The sequence below is a fragment of the Bos mutus genome, chromosome 17 (assembly GCF_027580195.1).
Source record: "Bos mutus isolate GX-2022 chromosome 17, NWIPB_WYAK_1.1, whole genome shotgun sequence".
In the NCBI taxonomy this organism is placed as follows: Eukaryota; Metazoa; Chordata; class Mammalia; order Artiodactyla; family Bovidae; genus Bos; species Bos mutus.
In genome coordinates this window covers 10,488,399-10,512,280 of record NC_091633.1, presented here as the reverse complement: position 1 = coordinate 10,512,280, position 23,882 = coordinate 10,488,399, and the positions used below count along the sequence as shown (strand labels likewise).

The following is a 23,882-nucleotide window of genomic DNA, read 5'->3' as shown; positions in this document are numbered from 1 at the left end:
TATTGCATTATTATTAATGAAAATAAACTGCAGAAGAAACAGGGCTGGGGAGACAATGGTGTGTGCAGACACAGCCCTGCTCTTGTGGGTCATTTCACCAAGCACTCAATTTTGATGTCCTCCTCATGCTTAAAATCCTTCAGAGATGCCCTATTTTCTTGAGGATAAAGGTCAGCCTTCTTAGGATGGTTTACAGTGCTCTCTAATCTAGCTTCTGCCTGCATCTCCAGATTCTTAACTACTTAAAGCCCTAAATCTACTTGTTTGTTGTTGCTGTTTCTGTTACTGAACATCACGTTGCCTCTCTTTGAAATAACTGTATCACCTCCTTCATCTAACTTTAACTCAAAGAGTGCCTCTGACAAGTGTGTCTTGATTTCATCCCTTTCCTCATTACAGATTTTGTGCCCCTTCTGAACTTTTGTAGGATATTGTATATACACATATGCTGCTGCTTGTTATACTGTGTTCTACTGGAGGTGGGGATGAAATTCTTTTCATCAGAGTACTTGCTATCAGAAGCCCCAGATTCAGAAGGTTGCATAGAGCTGTAAAAGTCATCTTAATGTAAAAACCATAATGAACTGATTACTTAGTAATTTGGTCTCTACCCAGATACCCTTCCCCACTTATTTGTAGCATCTGTTCTTGCTCATAATGACATGGTTTTCCTAATCTCTTGGTTTTGGAGCAAGATATCTGACCATATAATAATAATAACACTTGACACTTATTGATCATCAGGCACTTGAAAGTACTTTATATGAATTCAGGTCAGTCGCTTAGTCGTGTCTGACTCTTTGCGACCCCATGAATCGTAGCACGCCAGGCCTCCCTGTCCATCACCAACTCCCAGAGTTCACTCAAACTCACGTCCATCAAGTCGGTGATGCCATCCAGCCATCTCATCCTCTGTCGTCCCCTTCTCCTCCTGCCCCCAATCCCTCCCAGCATCAGAGTCTTTTCCAATGAGTCAACTCTTTGCATGAGGTGGCCAAAGTACTGGAGTTTCAGCTTTAGCATCATTCCTTCCAAAGAACACCCAGGACTGATCTCCTTTAGGATGGACTGTTTGGATCTCCTTACAGTCCAAGGGACTCTCAAGAGTCTTCTCCAACACCACAGTTCAAAAGCATCAATTCTTTGGCGCTCAGCTTTCTTCACAGTCCAACTCTCACATCCATACATGACCACAGGAAAAACCATAGCCTTGACTAGATGGATGTTTGTTGGCAAAGTAATGTCTCTGCTTTTCAATATGCTATCTAGGTTGGTCATAACTTTCCTCCCAAGGAGTAAGCGTCTTTTAATTTCATGGCTGCAGTCACCATCTACGGTGATTTTGGAGCCTAAAAAAATAAAGTCTGACACTGTTTCCCCATCTATTTCCCATGAACTGATGGGACCAGATGCCATGATCTTCGTTTTCTGAATGTTGAGCTTTAAGCCAACTTTTTCACTCTCCACTTTCACTTTCATCAAGAGGCTTTTGAGTTCCTCTTCACTTTCTGCCATAAGGGTGGTGTCATCTGCATATCTGAGGTTATTGATATTTCTCCCGGCAATCTTGATTCCAGCTTGTGTTTCTTCCAGCCCAGTATTTCTCATGATGTACTCTGCATATAAGTTAAATAAGCAGGGTGACAATATACAGCCTTGACGTACTCCTTTTTCTATTTGGAACCAGTCTGTTGTTCCATGTCCACTTCTAACTGTTGCTTCCTGACTTGCATATAGGTTTCTCAAGAGGCAGGTCAGGTGGTCTGGTATTCCCATCTCTTTCAGAATTTTCCACAGTATGTTGTGATCCACACAGTCAAAGGCTTTGGCATAGTCAATAAAGCAGAAATAGATGTTTTTCTGGAACTCTCTTGCTTTTCCCATGATCCAGCGGATGTTGGCAATTTGATCTCTGGTTCCTCTGCCTTTTCTAAAACCAGCTTGAACATCTGGAAGTTCACGGTTCGAGTATTGCTGAAGCCTGGCTTGGAGAATTTTGAGCATTACTTTACTAGCGTGTGAGATGAGTGCAATTGTGTGGTAGTTTGAGCATTCGTTGCCATTGCCTTTTTTGGGCTTGGAATGAAGACTGACCTTTTCCAGTCCTGTGGCCACTGCTGAGTTTTCCAAATTTGCTGGCATATTGAGTGCAGCACTTTCACAGCGTCATCTTTCAGGATTTGAAATAGCTCAACTGGAATTCCATCACCTCCACTAGCTTTGTTCGTAGGGATGCTTTCTAAGGCCCACTTGACTTCACATTCCAGGATGTCTGGCTCTAGGTGAGTGATCACACCATTGTGATTATCTTGGTCGTGAAGATCTTTTTTGTACAGTTCTTCTGTGTATTCTTGCCACCTCTTCTTAGTATCTTCTGCTTCTGTCAGGTCCATACCATTTCTGTCCTTTATCAAGCCCATCTTTGCATGTTTTAAACCTTGTGAACAATATAGTTAAGATTGTTACAGTTTTACAGATGAGGGAAGTACAGGGCAGAGAAATAAAGAAGGTAGGTTGTTCAAAAATCATACAGTGCAAATACATGGGAAGTTACAGATATTATAGATGCAAGGTTTCTTTCTTACTTTTTTTTAGGATTTTCATTTTATTCTTTTTTCCTTTTTCTTTTTTTGGTTTCTTGAAGTCAACAGAAGTGATGCTGAATGTTCCAGTTGTAGACATAGTCATTGTTCAAGGTGGATCTGATAAAAATTAGAAATGTTATATAGGGACTTCCCTGGTGGCCCAGTGGCTAAGACTCCACGTTCCCGATGCAGGGGACCTGGGTTTGATCCCTGGTCAAGGAACTAGATCCCACACGCTGCAACTAGAAGATCCTACATACCATAACCGAGACCAAAGATCCTGCGTGCCACAACTAAGACCTGGCTGGGTCAAATACATAAATAGATTAAAAACAAAAGAAATGTTCAGAAAATTGGGAGGATTTCTAGAGAGACTGATGTGAATGTGAAAGGATTAAGAAGAGCACTTTAAATTGATGATGCCCTCAAACACTCATTCAGGGACTTCCCTGGTGGTCCAGTGATTAAGACTTCACCTAATGTAGGGGATGCAGGTTGGATTCCTAGGCAGGGAGCTAAGATTCCACATGCATGGGACCAAAGAAACCAAAATATAAAAACAGAAGCAATATTGTAACAAATTCAGTAGAGACTTCATGATTCTGCTACACAAATGAAATGAGGCATGAAGGATATAATTTTTCCCCCCTCTCTATTTTTACTGGGATATAATAGATACATTACATTATGTTAGTTTAAGGTATATTATATGATAATGTGTTGCAAAATGATTACCACAGTCAGTGTAGTTAAAGTTCATCACCTCGAATAGCTCCTCCCCTTGTGATGAGCATCTACTCTCTTCGGTTCAGTTCAGTTGCTCAGTCGTGTCTGACTCTTTGCGACCCCATGAATTGCCGCACGCCAGGCCTCCCTGTCCATCACCAACTCCTGGAGTTCACCCAAACTCATGTCCATCGAGTCGGTGATGCCATCTAGCCATCTCATCCTCTGTCGTCCCCTTCTCCTCCTGCCCCCAATCCCTCCCAGCATCAGAGTCTTTTCCAATGAGTCAACTCTTCTCATGAGGTGGCCAAAGTGCTGGAGTTTCAGCTTTATCATCAGTCCTTCCAAAGAACACCCAGGACTGGTCTTGTTAACTGTAGCCACCATGCTCTACATTATATCCTCAGAACTTAATGTATTTTATACCTTTTTGTTATATTATAAAAATTAATTAGAAAAAAATTTTCCCCAAGATCCTCATCAACCCTTGATGTTCTTTGATTTGGTGAAGAATTTGCATAGAGTTGTAGTTATATTCTAAATTTTGCAAAATAAAATAGGTTGATAAATGTCTTCATAATGTTGAATGTAATAGTTCAGAAGTGTAAATTAAATCTTTTTTTTGCTATTTACTTTGAAATTTTGTTTCCATTTAAGAGAGATCATTAAAAAAAAGAAGAAGTTAAAAAACTCTGTTATGGTTATCCTTGAATAACATTGGACTTAAAAAATTTATCTGTAATTGTACAACTGTCTCTTCTGCTCAATTCTGAACCTGTTGAGGCCAGCAACCACCTGTGACTCTCTGGGTCTTATATCTAGTGTTACTGCAGAGTTTAGGTCACTGAGTGTTGAATTAAATAAAATTAGGATTGTGAAGACCAGTTAGCAACATGAGAAAACACAAAATTGGATGTATGCAGTGATTACTACTGTGTAAAAGTAATTATAGTTCAAAAGCAGTACATTAATCATAGTGGTAGTTTGAGTAGAGCTTGGATAGTTTACATAGTTTGGGTAGGATTATAGATGATATTTATTTAAAACTCCAATTTTTGGTTATATTTTGTTTCTTTTCTCTTGGGGAAAAAAGCATATAAAATATAATCTCAGAAGCTCAGTGCTTAAAGCTTTCCACTTTAGACATTTTTTTCCTAAACAAAACTAAACAGAAAATGGTATATTTTAATCTCAGTTTTCCAGCTTCCTAAAGACACTAACATTTTTGCATATTTCCTTCTCTCTTTGTGAATGCTTTATATACTTGAGATGAACTCTTCATACTCATTTGAATTCTGTATGTTTTACTGGTCACTACTGTTTGGTTTTTTGGCTTTTAAAAATTCCTTGTTAATATCAGTTGACTGTATGATATTTCTCTGTGTGGGTATAACTATAGTTTACTATTCCTCTCTTATTAGTACAATGGATGTTCTTGTATGTAAAACTTTATCTGCGTTTCATATTATTTTCTTTAGACAATTTCATAAAAGAGAAATTACTTACCCGTTAAGAATATTGATGTGTGTAACTTTTTGAATTTTGGTACTCCAGAAAAGTGTGTCATTTTAGTTTAATTATTAGAGGGCAATTTTTTTTTTCAAATATTAGTTGACATCCTATTAGTAGAGTTACATGTAGAAGAAAAATGATGTCTAGAGAAAGCATCTTTCTGGGGTTTTATAGAGAAAACCCTGTACTGGGAAGGTTGGTGGATTCCAGTTCTCCTTCAAAGTCCATCTCTTCTCAGAATCTAGGATTCTGTGAGATTCCAGACTTCTCTTTAAGACCCAGCAACTTAAAGTTGCATCGTTTTTGCAGATCTTACCTCAGTTGAACTGAGGTAACTATTGAGGGACTGTCTATTCAGGGAAATTCCCTATTTTGCTTTCAGGTTTGTATCTAAAATGTGTTCTTTGCCACCCAGCCTAATCCTAAAAATAGTGGAGGGGATGACGTCACTAAGTTTTTGTTTTTTATTTTTGAGAACCCCCATTTGCTGTCAAAAACTGGATAATGCTATTATATTTTGGTTCTAGGTGATGAGACCGCTGTGTGGCAGGCCCTGACTTTGTTGGAAGAGGGACTGACTCATAGCCCTTCCAATGCTCAATTCAAATTGCTGCTTGTTCGAATCTACTGTATGCTGGGGGCGTTTGAACCAGTGGTGGATCTGTACTCCAGCCTTGATGCTAAGCATATCCAGCATGACACCATTGGGTTGGTAGTATATACTCTGAATAATGAGCAGCCCAGCAGGGTGGGGTCCTCATACATGGAACTCTAGTATTTTAATTTTAGCAGAAACATTGTTCCTGGTATTATGTTTTGTAGATAAAATAATCACCTGTTATGTATGACCCATTGCAAAGCAGATTTTTATATCTTTCAGCATTTTGTGGTAATTTTAAATTTATACAATTTAGAAATGGTTAAAAAAATTTTCCTCAGATTCAAAAGAACAGTTAATGTACTTTGAACTCTTTTTCCTTGGCACACATTGTGTTGAAGTCTACTTCTGCCTTGCAGTTGAGGTTGAGACTTCTACATTATGCATTGGTCTCAGAGATCCTTTGAATTTGTATTTTGATTGTTCTTTGTGGTGAATCAAGGGTATTTTTCTCCATGTCCCATAGAGCTGTTTTAGGAAGACAGCATTGTATAAAACTGAATTAACTTTGCTGTTTTTAAAAAAATTTGATTCTGTGAATTACATCATTTCTTTGGCAGAATTTTTTAAACTTTTCTTATGCCTAGCTATTTGAATAATTTGAAGTGTAGTATTTGATACTAGAGGTGGATAGGTATAACATTTTTTTTTTTCCTTCCAACCTAGTTATCTTTTGACCCGATATGCCGAATCCCTAGGTCAGTATGCTGCTGCATCCCAATCGTGTAACTTCGCACTCAGGTTTTTCCACTCCAACCAGAAAGATGTAAGTGAAAAAAAAATTTCTTTCTTTTTTTTAATGTGGTCTTGGTCTACTGAATGCACGTGATCCAGAGAGCGTCTTCTTTCGAGTCCCAGATGCACACATGAAGGCGCACCATGCTGTACTTGCCAGCGCCTTAGGCCATACCTTCCTGGCCGAAGGCTGTTAGGCAGAGGTAGAGAGTTATCTGTGGTTGTTAGAACGGGTGTGTTTACTAGAATCCTTGCAAGTGCATTTAAAAACTGGTTATTAACAGAATAGGAAGTGCCTATTAGGTCTGTCTTTTAATCTCTAAGAGACTTTCTAAGGGTATAAGAAATAGCCCATAAGAGTTTATAGCCTGGGATGCCAAATATGATTTTATAATAGCGTTTGTTCTCTGTTACTTTTATGGGTTTCTGAAGTTTATGACAACTGTGCTCTTTATCACAGAGAGTATACTTACCTTTCTTACAATTATAAAATTGACCATTTGAAGGACATTTTAAGAAACTTAAGGCAATAATTTGTATTTTAAAGTGACAATAAATAACGTAGAGTTTTTATGTGCCATAATGAAAGGATGGGATTTGTACCATATTTTTCACTGCAAGCAGATGTTGTCATCTGCTTAACTTGTCAGTTAAGCAGAAGTTTTTGTGGGGAAGCCATATGGTCTCTACTAAATCGAAGTATGCAGAACCACTCAGGAACATACGTGGAGAAAAGACATGCCTCAGCAGTGGTCACTGCCTGCTTGCTTCTCATGTGCTTCTAAGACTGATCACCTGGAATTTGGCCATGCCTGGTGTCTGCCCATAGTGTTCCATTTTCATGGTCTAACAGCAGCTAAGAAACAGCAACAAGGAAGCTGGTTTCTGAGGTTCTTCTTGGCCAACACTCATGAAGATTTTTTTTAAAAGCCCTTTTGTAACTATGACTGCTATATCTAGTTATCTGTCATCTATAATTCTTCATGTGTGTATTAAATAGAAAGCGGGCACAGGACAGAAGCATTTCTAACCACTGGAATACAGGTTTGTTGCTCTCAGCTTGTGATAATTAAATTCTGCCACACTTCAAGGCATGGCATAGAGGGCTGGAGTAGCACAGAGTGGCAATCTTTGCATCATCAGTTGGCTTTTAAGCTCTATCCCTCTTCCCCATGACTCCACTTCCCAACAGTGATTGTGTCTGTTCAGGTCTCATTCTGTGCCCTAACTTCTGATTGGGGAGAGACAGAAGTAGGCACCTGCATTTAAACATATTGTTCAGAAGCTGCTGACCTAGCTTTAGGGTCAGAATGGAATCTCTAGGACCTTGGTTCTAAAATCTCCTAGCATGAGTGGGCAGTCAAGTTATAAATCTGTGAGTTTTCAGTGTGTATTCAAGTGTCTATGCTTGCCATTCTCTGTTTCACTACCTGAGGAAAGACTCCAAAGAAGAGTATATTTCAAATCTCATTATTCTGACTCTCATTACTTTGTTTCTAAGGGAAAGGTTAAATAAACATTTGATATCCTGAAGAATCCTTTTCAAAGTTTTGTTTCTCAAATAGCTTTGATGTGGGAGTGGGGGGTAAATTAAGGGATTAATCTAAGTCTGGAGTTTGGTTTTTGTCCAGTTTTCAAACATCCAGCATTCTAGAGGAACTATATTGTTCATGAATTGGTCAATAAAGGCACATTATTTTATGCTAATAAAAATTAAGCTTTAATATTTTCCCCCACAAAATATATTTTACCTGAAGAAATGTTTTGAGAACTGTATACTCACACATAAAACAACCCAACCAAAAGTACTGTAATAGGGAAAGGAGATCTCCAGGAATGATTGTCCTCAGTGGCTCTTGGTATCTTTGTTTGATATTTTGCTGATGGTCATGTGTGGCAGGAGTGACTAATTCACCTGAATGTATGAGATGCTGAAGATGATAAAAGTAAAGCATTTATGAATCTGGGACTAGAACTGTACTTGAAATTTATTTATATTATTACTAACTAGGGGAAACAGCTGTTTAATCACATTAAAGTATATAACTGAGGGGGAGGAGAAGATGAGGACTAGGTCCTGGGGCTGAAAGCAAGGCACAGTACAGCAAGGCAAACGCACCTTAAACTGTAGTGCCTAGGCCGAGTCCCAGTTTAGGAAAATGGAGACTGTGGTGTGGACTGTTCCCTTTAGGAGTTTGAAGCTAAGAAAGGTCATGGTTGTAGTGTTGTACTGTCTGTGTCAAACCTACTGACAATATTAGAAATACCTTTCTGGAAAGCTAAAGCTCTGTTATACATCTTTTATGCTCAGTAGTTTTTGGCATCCCCAGATGATTTTTTTGCTTGAGTGACTGATATATTTCAGTTCCTACTCCTTAAAATCCTGGAAGATCTGCTTTGTAAGGCTTTGTGCTGTGGGATTGAAAGTTCTATTTGGAAATCTACATAGGGATTTTCTTTTTGGAAAGGTCATTGTCTGCCGTCATCTTATTTGGAGTAGATTTTTATAATACAGGAATTAAGAGCTTATATTCACATATCTCTAGAAGTAACATACATGTTCATACTTTTAAAAAATTGCCTTTAAAACTCTCTGTTTTAAGTATTCACAGAGATCATCATTCAGGGATTTGATGTCCATCTATTAATATTCTGCTAATTTTCACAGTGACCAGGGTTCATTTCAGGCATCCATATGGGATCCAAATAGCCTCATTGGTGCATAAATGAATAGAAATGGGTACGGACAACATTCTGTGATACTCAGAAGTCTTTAAAGTACCATGGCTTCCAGTTTTGCCTGCAGTTCCAATAAGGCCTTGTTGCTTCAAAGCGTAGTGCTTCCTCAGTCTTTGTCCTGTTGGGAGCTGCCCGGGCCCTTTCCTAGCTCTGCAGTGATACTACACTGCAGTATTAAAGGAGGACTATCTCAAAAACAGAAGCCAGAGAATTCTGATTACGTTTAGTTAGTTAAAGGACTGCATCCCCTTTTTGTGGCCCCTTATTCTCTTGCCTTTTGTTTTTTTTTAAGTGGTATTCCGTGGCCCACTCAGGAATTAAAAATTTCTTCTGCACTTGGTAAGGCTGAGTTCTTTCCTTTAATCACAGTGTATTTTGCAACTGTAATTAATAAATTTGATTGGAATCACCAAAATAAAATTTCTGTCCTGATTAGTCTCTGGATCATATGTTCCTAATCAGCTGCCTTTCCCCTCCCAGCACCCCCCCGAACTATAAGGTCCTATTGCAAGGGCTGATGTTAAACCTTGCTATGTTTTCCAAGCCAGGAGGCCATTGGATAGGCATATGTGTTTAGGGTATCCTGGCCTCTCCTTGACTGGGCGTATCACTGTCCCTTAATCAGGCTAGAAGGTACACGAGCTTTTTCAGATAGTCCTTCTTTAAACCTGCAGGATCACAAGTAATCTTTTTAATTTTCTTGTGTCCGTCCGTCTTTAATTTCTCCAGATACTGCAGGCAAACAGCTCGCCGAGGTGTCCCATGGGGGTTTAAAAGCCGCATCGAATGCAGTTGAATTAGCGCCCGTGGCGCAATCCCGCGGCCTGAAATGAACCCTGCGAGGCTGTGTATCAGAGGGTATGTTGTTGACTACTGGCCTATTTTCCTATTGGGCAAATTACTCAGTCATAATGGAGATGGGGACAGAGCTGACTGAGGCTGTGCAAAAAGACTAGCTTTTCTGTAAAGGATCTTTGGGGCAGACATCAGCTTTGAGCTTAATACTTCCCTTAGCTTGAAAGGGTGCCCTTCTGACTTCTGATCCTGATGGCATAGGCCCATACCCATGAAGTTCTTCCCTGAGATTTCCTTCTGTTGTGCCAGAATTGCTGTTTAGTATTCTTTATCTTGCCTCTGTTCATGTTTCATCTGTATATATGTATTAATCTAATTAAAGTACATGTGTTGAGTGTTCCCTTTATTTACCTGTTTATGGAATTTCTAGCATAGTAGTTTGGATGGACTGGTAGCCTGGTTTTTGAATTTTCTGTCTTCAGAATGGATTATGACATGATTTTTTTAGGTCTTTTGTTTGGTGAATTCTATCTTGATGCAATGCACATATGTCCTGTGTTTATTCAGAAGTAAACAAAACCAAGAGGCATCCTGTCGTTTTTTCTGAAGGAGAGTACTTTTTACTTCTGATGGTAGTGGGATGGTTATATTGTACTGGTGTTTTGGTATAAAAGAAAGTATATCTTAGATGCAGAAAAATATGGAGTAACATTCCTTCCACTATGGCACTAATCAAAATTTTGACTGATGTGTATAACAAAACTTTCAGTCCTGTTGAAATGAAAGGCATAACTCCTAGGAGGAAGTCTGTGTGGTGGTAGCAGTGGTTAAGTATTATTAGTAATAATACTAGTGAAGAAGACATTTGACTCCAGTATATGATAGAAGAAAAATAACATTTTTAAAAGCTGGTATTCTGCTTGGTGACCAAAAACTTTCAAGATTAGTTTCAACATCTTAATTTTAGTTTGAGTGTTTTGTTTTGTCTTGCAAGGTTTGTCTTCATTGCCTGACATGTGAAATATTTATACCAAGGTGATGTCTTTCCTCCCCCAGACCTCAGAATATATTATTCAAGCTTACAAATATGGTGCATTTGAGAAGATCCCAGAGTTTATCGCTTTTAGGAACAGGCTGAATAATTCTCTTCATTTTGCACAAGTTCGTACTGAGCGGATGTTGTTAGACCTTCTACTTGAAGCAAATATGTAAGTATTGCAAGAGAGCTAATAAGGAACTAAGGGATTAGATCAGATGCTGAGAGCCATTAATGGGCTCATGGATGTCATTAGTGGGCTTAAGCTAAAGAAAAATGAGGCGGTGGGAGTAGGAGGGAAAAGGGAAGTAAGGAGAAAGTGCCTGTCATGGGGAGTGATAAAGTATTGTCAGCACCATCCCAGGTTCCCCACAGAAGCCAACTGGGCCATGGTCATTGTCCCTGGTCCATGTTGTGTTTACAAAGTTCCCCATATCCCATGGACATGAGATGTTGGGAATTAATGCTGATGAATTTTATTTTCGTTGGGCTTTCAGATGCCTTTCTCTAGCTGTGTAGCAGGCCAATATGATCAGTGCTTGGTTCTATTTCATGTTATATGAGCTTTTACTTCTTAATATTAAAGCCTTCCTTTCTTTACTCTTTCCTTTTCTTTCTTTCTAGTAAAACAAAGTCCTGGCTAGTATGTTTTCATGGCTATTTTACTATTGAATAATACTTAAATAAAATTTCTATATCCCAGATCAACCAGCTTAGCAGAAAGTATAAAGTCAATGAATCTTCGGCCAGAAGAAGATGACATTCCATGGGAAGCCTTGCGAGACAACAGAGACTTAAATGTTTTCTTTAGCTGGGATCCAAAAGACAGGTAACTGGAATTTAACCCCAAGAAATTTATTTTTAAAGAATTAGGATGATGTTAATGTATGGCAAAAACCTCTACAATATTGTAAATTAATTAACCTCCAATTTAAATAAATAAATTAAAAACAGAAACAAAAACAAAAAACTAGGTACCAATATCCCCCATGAATACAGATGTAAAAACACTCAATAAAATATTAGTAAGCTGAATCCCAAAAACATAGAATTAGGATGAATTTAAGAGCTTTTTTTATATATACATATTATATATATATATATACACATAATTATGTCATACAATAACATGTATATTGTAGGGATCAGAAAATACAGGTAAGCCAAAGGAAGAAAATAAACCTCACCCCTATGTGGAAATTACTGGCTAATCTAAAAGTTCCTCTGTCACACCATACATGAAAACAAGTTATAGATCGATTAAATATTTTATGTTAAAACAGAAATTCTAGAAGAAAATATAAAAATATTTTTAAAAAGTTGGGAAAGCCTTCCTTAGCATTGTATCAGATCTGGAAACAAAGGATTTGACCCCTGTAAATATTAACCTGCTATATAGAAGTAAATCTGTTAACAAGTTCTAGAGGTATGTGGTATTAGTAACTTCATATATATTAATATCCTTCACATATACAGAGAACTCAATAAATCAATAAGAAGCAGATAACAGAAAACAAGTGGGGCAAAGGGTTTAACAGGAATTTCAAAGAAATGCACTTTATATCTATATTCGTATTTTAACCTATCAGACAAAGATTTAACCTATTGGATAAAAAAAGATTAATCTTTGTTCTCAGCAAGGTTATGGGAGAATGACTATTGTGCATTTACGTGGCAGTAAAACTTTATATAACTTTCCTATAGGGAATTTTAGTGATACATATCAAGATTGAAAAGACTGTGTACCAACTTGTGGCTCAGCTGGTAAAGAATTCACCTGCAATGTGGGAGACCTGGGTTCAACCCCTGGGTTGGATCCCTGGGTTGGGAAGATCCCCTGGAGAAGGAATAGGCTACCCACTCCAGTATTCTGGCCTGGAGAATTCCATGGACTGTATTGCAAGACACGACTGAGTGACTTTCACTTCTAGGAAAGTGGAAACTAAGAAGTTGCAGAGACATGTACATGAGGTAGTTCTGAATATGCTGTGATTCAGTGACTTGCCAGGACTCAGGGACTCTGCATGTAGTTGTACTCACAGCTGAGGTCTTTTGTAGCAAAAGGAAGAGTATGTGACAGAACCAGCAAGGGAAAGAGATTCAGGTGGTTTGTGGAGAACCCTCTGCACAGACTTCCAGTGTTCTCTCCCTCCTGTGAAGGAACACGCTGGGCATGCTCCTTTCTCGAGCAGCGAAAAATGAAGTAACGTGTGCAGTATTTCTGTCCAGAGAAGCCCATTAACGACTTGATGCCCTAGGTTTTTATCAACTGGTTATGTAGGCACCCACTTTGTAGCATGTACCAATATTTCAGACTCCCAGAAGGAAAGCGCTGTTTACCCTAAACCACATGATTATGTAAACAGTCTAGGCACAGTGAACCACTCTGATCATTTAGGGAATGGTTGGCACACCAGGTTCCCAGACCTCAGCCAGGGGCCAACCACTGCAAGCAGGCCTTTCTAAATAAAGATAATAGCCCCAGGCTTACTATGTTAACTTTTTTGTACACACTGTCATAAAAAGATGCAGTTTACAAAACAGTATAAACACTACTGTGAACCCATTTTATTTGTTTAAAATATATAAATATTTGTAGTTCATTTTTTGTACATCTGTATTGTAAAAGCATGAAAAGATCTATTCCAAGCATGTTAATATTGTGGATTCTTAGGTTATTAGGGCCCATTTTCCTGCCATTTAAAATTATTTTTTATATTGGTGGTGTTTGAGTTTTTTACATTATGTATTTTATCATCAGAAAAACCAGTCTCACATAAGGGGAAAATGACTTGTTAGATAGGTTATCTTTCCATTTTATGGGTACCAAGATGGTGACTTGGACTGTTTTGGTTTGTCCAAGATCATTCAGCTATTAAATGAAAGCTGGGATCATTCAAAGTCATCTTGACTAATGAAAGTGAACTTTAAAAGATTTAAAGTTGACATGAATAAAATGGATGGTTTGGGAATGTTTCTTTTTAAGGGATGTTTCTGAAGAACATAAGAAACTTTCCCTGGAGGAGGAGACAATGTGGTTAAGAATCCGTTCCTTAACGTTGAGGCTAATCAGTGGACTTCCAAGTCTTAACCACTCTGTTGGGCCAAAGAACTCAGAGAAGACCACTGAGAATGGAGTATCCTCCCGGATTGATATTCTCCGTTTGCTCCTTCAACAGCTGGAGGTGGCGCTGGAGACGGGAAAGCGATTTATTGAGAAGGACATTCAGGTATCATCAGTGTTTATTTACAATCAAAGCTGCAAAAATCTGTGACTGTCTTTTTGAAAATAGGAATTGGGGTTGGGCGAGTAGTAAAGTGGGGCTTCCCAGGTGGCGCTAGTGGTAAAGAACCCACCTGCCAATGCAGGAGACACAAGAGACACAGGTTCGATCCCTGGTTCGGGAAGACCCCCTGGAAGAGGGCATGGCAACCCACTCCAGTATTCTTGCCTAGAGAGTCCCATGGACAGAGGAGCCTGGTGGGCTACAGTCCATGGGGTTGCAAAGAATTGGACACAACTGAAGTGACTTAGCACTTATGCATGAGTAGTAAAGAACAGTATTTTGTCCCCGTTTATGGCATCTACAGGGAAAAGATAAAACTTTTTCTAAACTTGGTGAATTGCAAAGGCTTCTTCGGTATCCAACTTGGATAGTGAGGAAAAGCAGAATGTTTTTTTTTTGTGATGATTAACTTTTAATACCTACCAAGAAATTAATATAATGTTTTTGTTTTCATCATAATGATTTGGTTATTATTAGCTTGCAGATCAATGCTTTGTGACTTAATCATGGAGATAGATTTTTATCCAGTAGTTACTGTTCCTTGTTTTCTCATTTTGTATTTTATGAATTGAAATTTAAGTGGATTTAAAGAACATCACTTTTTCTTCTTTCCAGTACCCTTTCCTTGGTCCTGTACCTACCAGAATGGCTGGATTCTTTAATTCTGGCTGTTCTCAGTGTCAGACCAGGTCTTTTTATCTTGTTAGCGATATTTATGAGCTGGACATCAATGGTTTAGGTAAGTGTATACTTGCATGAGTATATTTACAGCATCTTTGTCACTGAAAACTTAGTGAATGCAACAAAATATCTATCACCTCACATATTTGGAAAAGTTTGGCAGAGATGGAAGCAGGAAGCTGTTCTGGAATGTCTGGTTTGATATACAAGAAAATCCATTAACAGTTTATAAGAAAATCGATTAACAGTTTACAAGTAATGTTCTAGAAATTTAAGTCTGTTTCATATTTTATTTTCTCTACCCCCCTTTCTCCCCTCCCCCACTCTCCCTGGTTAGGCACCTCTAAATACCAGTCAATCCCTTTTCTTCCTTTTTAAGTCCATTCCATATTTAAAATCATATTTTAGGTCCAAAAGTTGAAGAAATCCTTGGTTTGTTGAAATATCGTTGGATTTCAAATTGAATTCTTTTAATTCACTCATTTATTTATTTAGAATTTTTTTAAAAATTCAAAGTATCATTGGTTTATAATGTTATGTTAATTTCTGGTGTACAGCAAAGTGATTCAGTTATATCTGTATATATTTTCATATTCTTTTCTATTACAGTTTATGATAAGATATTGAATATAGTTGCCTGTGCTATACAGTCAGACCTTGTCATTTATCCATTTTATAAACAGTAGTTTGTATCTGCTAATCCCAAACTCCTAATTTATCCCTCCTCCACTCCCTTTCCTCTTTGATAATCATTAGTTTTCAATGTCTGTGAGTCTATTTCTGTTTTATAAATAGGTTCATTTGTATCAGATTGAATTTTTTACTTAAAAATGAAGGCCTAAACTTTGTAGAGAAGACTTTTTTTTCCTAATCTGTCAACCCAGTGAGAATCACAAATGCCTTATACATCATGTATTTTTCTTTCTGTTTTATTTTCCCAAATCATAAGGTTTGTCGATTCTATCATTTAGTATACTTGAAACACATACATTTTTAGTCCTCCTAGAGAATTTTAGATAGTGCTTTTGGCGGAAAGGTGATTAATACCTTTCTTTTCCTTTTCTCCTTCCTTTTCCTGTCCTCCATCTTTCTCTCAGTAATGGAATTTAGGTGCCTGTGGGTCTTACAAGAAAATGTCCTTGCCTATGCTTTCAGGTGTTGGTTTTGCTTCTTTATCTTATTTTAAAAAATGAATTGAAAGTTTTTCATTGTTTGTCAATTGTAGAGGATACAGTGGAGATCCAGGAGCGAGTAGAGAATAGCCTTAAGTCTTTACTAGAACAATTAAAAGGTAAGTGTTCTAACTGTGGATTCCCATATCGTATCTGATTGTCTGATAGCAGCTTATTTTTTAATAGAAACTTGCAAGAGATTTTGAAAAATAGTAATGTACACTTTTGGTATTTTTAAAGACTTGTTTCTATTTCTCTCGTGTTCTAGTGGTTAAGACTACGTGCTTTCAATGCAGGGGATGTGGGTTCAGTCTCTGGTTGGGGAACCAAGATCCCACATATGCATGGTATGGTCCAAAACAAAAAAAAACTGAAAAGTTTTGTTTACAAAAATAGTAGACACTTTTTGTAAAACAGTACAGTACACAAATGGGTATGGTCTTTTCCTCTTTACCAGTCACATTCCCACCAACGTAAGTAGGTGCTGTTGACATTCTGCAATGTGCAGAAATGTGCACAGTCATACATATGCATATGGAAATACATAGTAGTGATTTTTAAAAAAAAAAATATAGGGAAAGATATAATGCATGCTTTTCTGGCTTTATTGTTATCCTGGACTTCTTACTATGTAAGTTATATCCATATCCACACCTCATTTGTTTTAAGAGCTGCATAATATTCCATAATATTGTATCCATGTACTGGTTTTATTTATATACCCTGAGTACATAATATATTATGTGTAACAATGCTGAAATAAGTATCTTGGGACATAATTGTTTGGGTACTTATTTGAGTATTTCCTTGGGGTTAAATTCCTAGCAATGAAATTGGTAAAGAACATAGGACTTCCCAGGTGGCTCGGTGGTAAGGAATCCACCTGCAGTGCAGGCAGGAGACGTAGATTCAATCCTTGGGTCCGGAAGACCTGGTGGAGAAGGAAATGGCAAGCCACTCCAGTAGCCTGGGAAATCGCGTGAACAGAGGAGGCTGGGGGGCTACACCCCATGGGGTTGCAAAGAGTTGGACACAGCTGAGCAACTGGGCACATACATATGTGTTTCTTTTAACTCTTAAATATTTTAAAAAATTATTATTTCATTATAGCTGATTTACAACACTGTGTTAGTTTCATGTGTACAGCTTGAGATTGTTTTCCATTATAGGTTATTGTGCATTTTAAATCTATAAGGGCCTTTCTTTTTCAGAGCCTAAATGGTTTTTTATTTTATTGCTCAAATGAAGCTGAAAATTAAAAGATGATCAAGATTATGAGAGTAAAACCTGAAATTTGTTATGAAGGTGCATTTCTACTGTGCACATTAGTCTTTCAGTCTATAATGACACAAATTCTGTAAATCCCCCGCTTGAATTCTTACTTTTATGTGAGTGCCCTATCTATGGAAAGACATAGGTAGTATTTAGACCCTAGAATATAATTTGTAAGTCTACCTTTTATCTTTTGAAGACAGTAGAGCTGTAGTCATGTGACTTTTTAAAGAGCTTAAAACATATTCTTTAGTGTTTGGTTCATTGGGGAGGGGGAGCTTTCTGTATTAAGTCTTTATATCTGCTTATTCTTGACTAGATTGTACAAAATAACACTGAAACAAAAGCTGAATAAAACCATAAAATATTTTTCCTTTTTCAGATGTCTTCAGTAAATGTAAAGGTGACCTCTTAGAAGTTAAAGATGGTAACTTGAAAACACATCCTACTCTTTTAGAAAATCTAGTCTTCTTGGTTGAGGTATGTTTTTGTTTTCATCCTAAAAAAACTCAGTGTTCCTTGATTGTGTGGAGGATTAATTTTCAAAAATGAACAGGTAATAGGCACCTTATACCTATAATTTAACCCGTCATCCCCACCTTTTGTTAATTGAAAAGCAATTTCAATTTTCTGAACTAAATCTTTCCAAGAATATCAGGAGAATTTTAATTCATACTGCTAGGGTAAAACTCTGAAATTTGCTTTACAAATCTCGAGAGAGTCCTCAGATTCACTCTAAATCTAGCTGTGTTCTGTTCATCCTCTTTTTTGACTCAACTGTTATGTAGTTTAAGTTAATTCTTGTTAAATTTTTAATTTGCTTTTTACATTTGTTGCTGCTCTTCACTAGTTGCTGAGATTGTGCATTATGAAGGAGAATCCAGGAGCTGATGTAGCAAAACTCTTTTAGCCAGAGAGAAAAAGAGGAGGACACAAACACTCATAGTCCATTATCTTTTTTCCTTTTGTCACATGTTTAATTACTTTCTTTTCCTATTAGTCTGTAAGCTTCCTGAGGACTGTGTTCTCTATTTTGGTGACTGGCACATTTCAAGTGTATAAGAGATAATGAGTGGAAAAAAAAAAAAGAGATAGTGAATGAGAAATAATTGTATACATATATATATATATGTATATGAATATACTGTAAACTCCTAACTTAATACAAAGGAGAATAGGTGCTGACCAACTAGGGGAGAATTCTTCATACATAAGTTAAGGTTTGCACATGAGGCAGTGTCTTACCTGGATAGAGAAGTGGGCACGGAGAGGCATATTGTATGGAACCTTTGGATTCCATGCCTAAATTTGGACTTTTCAGTGAAAAGGATGTTAAAAGATCCCTATTTCTTGCAAGGAGGTGAAAGAATATTGGACTGAGTAGAGGATTAGTTTAGAGCTGGGAGAGTGAGGAGAAAGAGTAAAGGCAGTATTCTGAGGAGGAGATTAAGAAGACGTGGATCAATGTGGTGACCGTAGAATTAGAGTGGAGAGTTATAAGAGAAATTGAAGGGATTTACAAAGAAGAGCTGTTTGCATAGAATTGGTTTAGTCCATAGTCTTTGTTCCTGAGGTATCCTGAGTGTAATCCTTATTGATGAATTTGCAATTTTTCTTCTTTCAGACTATTTCTATTATCCTTTGGGTATCCAGTTACTGTGAGAGTGTCCTGCGACCATACAAATTAAATTTACAGAAAAAGAAGAAGAAGAAAAAAGAAACTAGTATCATCATGGTAATAACAGAGAAAATACAAGTAACAATCTGGCTGCATGCTACTTTTTTTTTTCACTCTTTTCCTGCATTTTGTAAAGGATCTTAGGATCTTACATGTGTTCATTTTCTCTCCCCAGCTTAAAAAAAAAATTATACAGAAAAACTGAAAGACTACTATAATGACACCCAAACATCCATACCTAGATTCACCACTTATTAATGGTTGTCACATTTCTCTCTTGCCCTTTCTCATTCTCTAACATCCCCCACCCCCATTTGTCGAACCATTTGAAAGTATAGACTTTGTAATATTTAACACACCAGGGTAAATGAAAGGCAGTCTCCTACAAAACCACGGTACTCAAGACATTTTCACACCCAAGATATTTAGTATTGATATAATAATATGTTCACATTAACCTTTCCCCTGTTATCTCAGTTATGACCTTTATAGTCTTTTTCAAAATCCTAGAATTTTACTAAGGACCTGACACAGCTTTTTGTCATTTCTCTGTACTCTTCTTTCATTGAAAGTACTTCCTTAGCTTTTAATTTTTGTCTTTGTCTTTGAAGAGTCTAGCTAGATTTTTGGTAGAATATACCACAATCTGGATTTGGTTAATTGTTTCATTAGATTTAGATGGCTGTGTCCTTTTTAGCAGTTAAATCAGGAGGCACTAATGTTATGTCCCATTATTGATAATTTCAGATTTATAAGTGTGTCTTTCCTCTCTGTAATTAATCTGTGAATTGAGACTGTGAGTATCCTGTTCCCTAGAGCTTTTCACCCACTACTTTTAACATTCATTATTAGTCTGACTTGCATGAATCATTTATTACTTCGATGGTTCCACAATGGTAATTTTTTTTAAATGCTACTAATCATTAATCATTTATTATCTGGCATTCTGTAAAACAGAGTTGTATATTTTTAATACCAACTATTTTAGTATCACTGTGTACTCATTCTTTTTTAACTTTACCTTATAATCCATTGTCATCATTTTCTTTTGGATGCCCAAATTTGGCTACTGGGAGCCACTTTAGGCTGGTTCCTGTCCTTGAACGTGTCCTCATTGGTTTTTGAGCCCTTACTTTCCGAAACCACAAAATGTTCTAAGTACTTTGTTCTCACCCATTGAACTGAAAGCATACATTTTTTCCATTGAGCCCTAGTTCCTTTATGGGGAATGGCTATTCAGAATACTAGGATCTAGTTGTTAGATGCACTGATTGCTATTGGGGTTTTATTGCTTCTAGTTAATGTCAGTGAAGAGAGACAGGAAATTTATTTAGATACATACACACATAGTTTTAAATAATTATTACAGACAACCTCCAGCTATAGTCCAATATCATAGTCCTCTTCCTTCCATTCCTTCTTTCATTCAATATTTGTAGCTTTCAGAGTGAGAACAATGGTTCCCAACAGGATCAATATATTTATTCATTTGCTGTTTTACAGTAAAACTGTAAATAGTTTTGGAAATAGTACATTGGTTCCATTACCAGTTCCAGTAACAAACCCACTGAAGTTCAACTTTTTGCAGTTCTTTTTTGTCCTTAGAATATGTTCAATGAATGTAGTAGTTGAGGTACTCTATAAAAGCACTGGAGTTTAAAACTCAGATTATATTATTAATGTAGATAAGATTCATGTATTTCTATTTGTATTCAACTTTGGAGTTTCCTCCCATCTTAATTGGTTAACTTTTGAATCTGTGAAACATTAACATAATTTGTATTCTTTTCATAAGGAAAGATGTTCAGGATTTATTCTGCAATGACATGCTATTTCATTAATGGGAGATTTTTGTTCATTGTAGCAATATAGTAACCATTGTCATTTGAAAATTTTGATGGTTTTATTAGTAATATTAATTTCCTGCACAATTCAGTAACAATTCAGGAATTCTTTAGATTTGACACTTGTCCTGGGTATTACCATTTATTCACTTCTCTTCTTCATTGTTCAAGATAATTTTAACAGATCATGAGTGCAGTGTTTGAAAGTATAGACCAGAGTTGCTCTGTTACTTTCTTTTCTGCAGAAAACCCCTACACTCCTAGTACTTGTCAAAATAGCTTTTGGTATTTGGATTTGGTGTGAATTTTTGTAGATACTGCTTTTCTAATTTCCAAAAATGAGAATAGCCTTCTTTTTTCTGATTGTCAAAGTAACCTAAAGATGAATAAAGAGAAAATCACCCATTTTCCCACTAAACAGTGATAGCCACTACATACAAGCCAGAAATATAGAAACTCTCTATAGAACTTTCTATCAAAAGCCCTGAACTTGGCTGTTTGTTTTGTTTTCACTTACTAAGGTATCTTGGATATCTTTTCATTTCAGCAAATATAGATGTATCTCATTACTTTAAATGATTATGTGCCATCCTGTTTTAGTCATATACCATAACTTATTCCCAATGTTGGCTGTTTAGCTGGCTCTAATTTTCTTCTATTGTTTTATTTATTTTTTTTTAATTATTTTTGGTTGCACTGGCTCTTCCTTGCTGTGCTCCAGCTTTTAGTTGCAGCAAGCAGGGGCTGCTCTTCATTGCGGTGCACAGCCTTCTCATTGCAATAGCTTCTCTTGTTGTGGAGCACAGGCTCTAGGCATAAGGACTTCAGTCATTGGGGCTTGCCGGCTTAGTTGCTCCGTGGCATGTGGAATCTTCCTGGATCAGGGATCGAACCCTTGTCCCCTGCATTGGTAGGTGGCTTCCTATCCACTGTACCACCAGGGAAGTCCTAATTTTCTCTTAATATTACAAATAGTACTGCTATTAAAATATGGACAAATACACAAGATGAATTTATAATATGATTTCCTTAGGCTATCTCTTAGATCTGAAATTACTATGTATACAGGTTTCCCCTGCTACAAGAAGTTTAGCATTCCTTTGAAACCTTTCATAAGTCCAAGTGGCATAAAGGGAAGAAGCAATTACCTTAAGACACGTCTTGCTAATGGGATACACAGAATAAATTGAGATAAAGCACAGATGCTTACAGACATAGTTCAGAGCTGTGGTGGCTTGATGTTGAGTATGGTTCCAGTGCCACTCTTGTTGCTCAGGGTGTGCGCTGCTTCTATAACAGCTTGCTGCAAGTGCTTTTCACCTTTTTCCTATAAAAATGAAAATCCTCTTTGGATTTCTTTTGGTTAGCAAAAACAGGTACTAATGTAGGTCTTTCATAAAAGCTAAGTGGCATGAAGTGAACTTTCAACAAGCCAGAGATACCTGTTCTTCTGTTTTTACATTCTCCAATGGTGTGGTGTATCTTTACCCATTTGATAGGCAAACATTGGTACTCCTGCCCCCCGCCAATTGGTGTTGAAAGAATTCTGTTGATGTTGCACCTTCAAAGAAAACTTCTTGAGTGAAAAGCTAGCTTTACTAGTTGATTGGCTGGGTTTCTTGTGTTTATCTGTTTTTTTTTAATTGTACCATTGCTGGGACTTTTTGTTTTCTTTTTTCCTTTTTTAAAGATTTATTTATTTACGGCCGCACTGAGTCTTCACTGCTATGCCTGGGCTTTCTCCAGCAGCAGTGAGCAGGGACCACTCTAGCGGCAGTACCCAGGCTTCTCACTGCCAGCAGCTTCTCTCGTTGCAGAGCGTGAGCCCTAGGGCGTGTGGACTGGCAGTTGTGCCCCGCGGGTCCTAGAGCACAGGTTCAGTGGCTGTGGTCCATGGGCCCAGTTGCTCTTTGGCATGTGGAGTCTTCCTGGACCAGAGATTGAACCCATGTCCCCTGCATTGGCATGTGGATTCTTATCCACTGTACCACCAGGGAAGCCCTGCTGGGATATCTTTGATATCTTCTGTTTCTGTCTTTGGCCAAGTTTTTCCTATTGTGATGGTACTATTTTTTCCATTGATACGTTTTGAGCTATTGACTCTTAACATAATTATGTGATATAAGCACTGAAGAAATATGTTTGATAATCTTTCAACTTCTTAAAAATCTTTTTTTTTTTCAGCCACCTGTTTTTACCAGTTTTCAAGACTATGTTACTGGGCTTCAGACTTTAATTTCCAATGTTGTGGATCATATTAAAGGACTTGAAACACATCTAATTGCACTTAAACTTGAAGAACTTATTTTAGAAGACACTTCTCTCTCGCTGGTAAGAGACTGTAGTTGATCAGCAGTAAGTTAAATAGAGACAGTCGAGTGTTGTCACTTGTATCACAGGGACGAGTTAGTTTTCAGTTCCCCGTTCTCTCCTTGTAGGACTTGAGATGAGAAGGTCCCTGGCACTAGTTTTTATTGTGGTGGTGGTGGGGTCTTCTCCCCCACTCATCCCCCACTCCTCCCTTTTATACATTTTTGGGGGTGCTGTTTTACTGTGAAAACTACTGATGGATTGTTGAGGAGTGGAATTATTATTTTGTCCCTATTTTGAGCACCAGAGGAAACCAAACATACTTTTGAGAAATCCAGGGACAATCTCCTTGACTGAGAACTTCCCTGCTGCTGGATTGGTTGGTTTCTTTACCAGCCCAGCAGTCATCACATAAAAAAGGAAAGATGCTGAACATCAGAAATAATCATGTCAGTATTAGTTAGGCCAGAGCAAGTCAGCCAATAAGGAAGTACAGAATCAAAGGTACCAGTCATTAGTTTTCTCCTGATCATTGTTTTTAGGCTGGTTTCTTAAAATTCTGCAAGGAAAATCCCAGTAAAGTCACTTTTTAAAATGTAGGTTCTTTTTAAAAAACAAATTTAATAGAACAAATGGTGTCAGGTAAGTTAACATGCACCACCCTGGAGTAGGTTTAGGATTTTGGAAGGTGCCAGAAGGGCAGTTGTGGAGCCACCTGTTTCTAGCTTATTGTTCCAGTGATGGAACTCTGATCTTAAGGAAATGATTTTCTTCAGTAGTTTGTCTAACATGAGCCTCTGCTGATGACTGAGCTCCCCCAGTAATATGAGGCAGCCACCATCCCAGCCCAAG

At 37.5% G+C, this 23,882-nt stretch overlaps 1 protein-coding gene across 1 annotated transcript in view; it reads left to right on the top strand.

Annotated features, from left to right (window-relative positions):
• Positions 1-23,882, top strand: part of NAA25 (N-alpha-acetyltransferase 25, NatB auxiliary subunit) — a 63,793-nt gene that overhangs the window by 35,874 nt on the left and 4,037 nt on the right. Inside the window, exons 14-23 of the mRNA XM_070386051.1 lie at positions 5,351-5,531; positions 6,148-6,247; positions 10,807-10,958; positions 11,490-11,615; positions 13,773-14,016; positions 14,689-14,812; positions 15,980-16,045; positions 17,581-17,678; positions 18,823-18,933; positions 22,905-23,051. Of these exons, the coding sequence (XP_070242152.1) occupies positions 5,351-5,531; positions 6,148-6,247; positions 10,807-10,958; positions 11,490-11,615; positions 13,773-14,016; positions 14,689-14,812; positions 15,980-16,045; positions 17,581-17,678; positions 18,823-18,933; positions 22,905-23,051 (1,349 nt within the window). The remainder of the gene's footprint in view (positions 1-5,350; positions 5,532-6,147; positions 6,248-10,806; positions 10,959-11,489; positions 11,616-13,772; positions 14,017-14,688; positions 14,813-15,979; positions 16,046-17,580; positions 17,679-18,822; positions 18,934-22,904; positions 23,052-23,882) is intronic.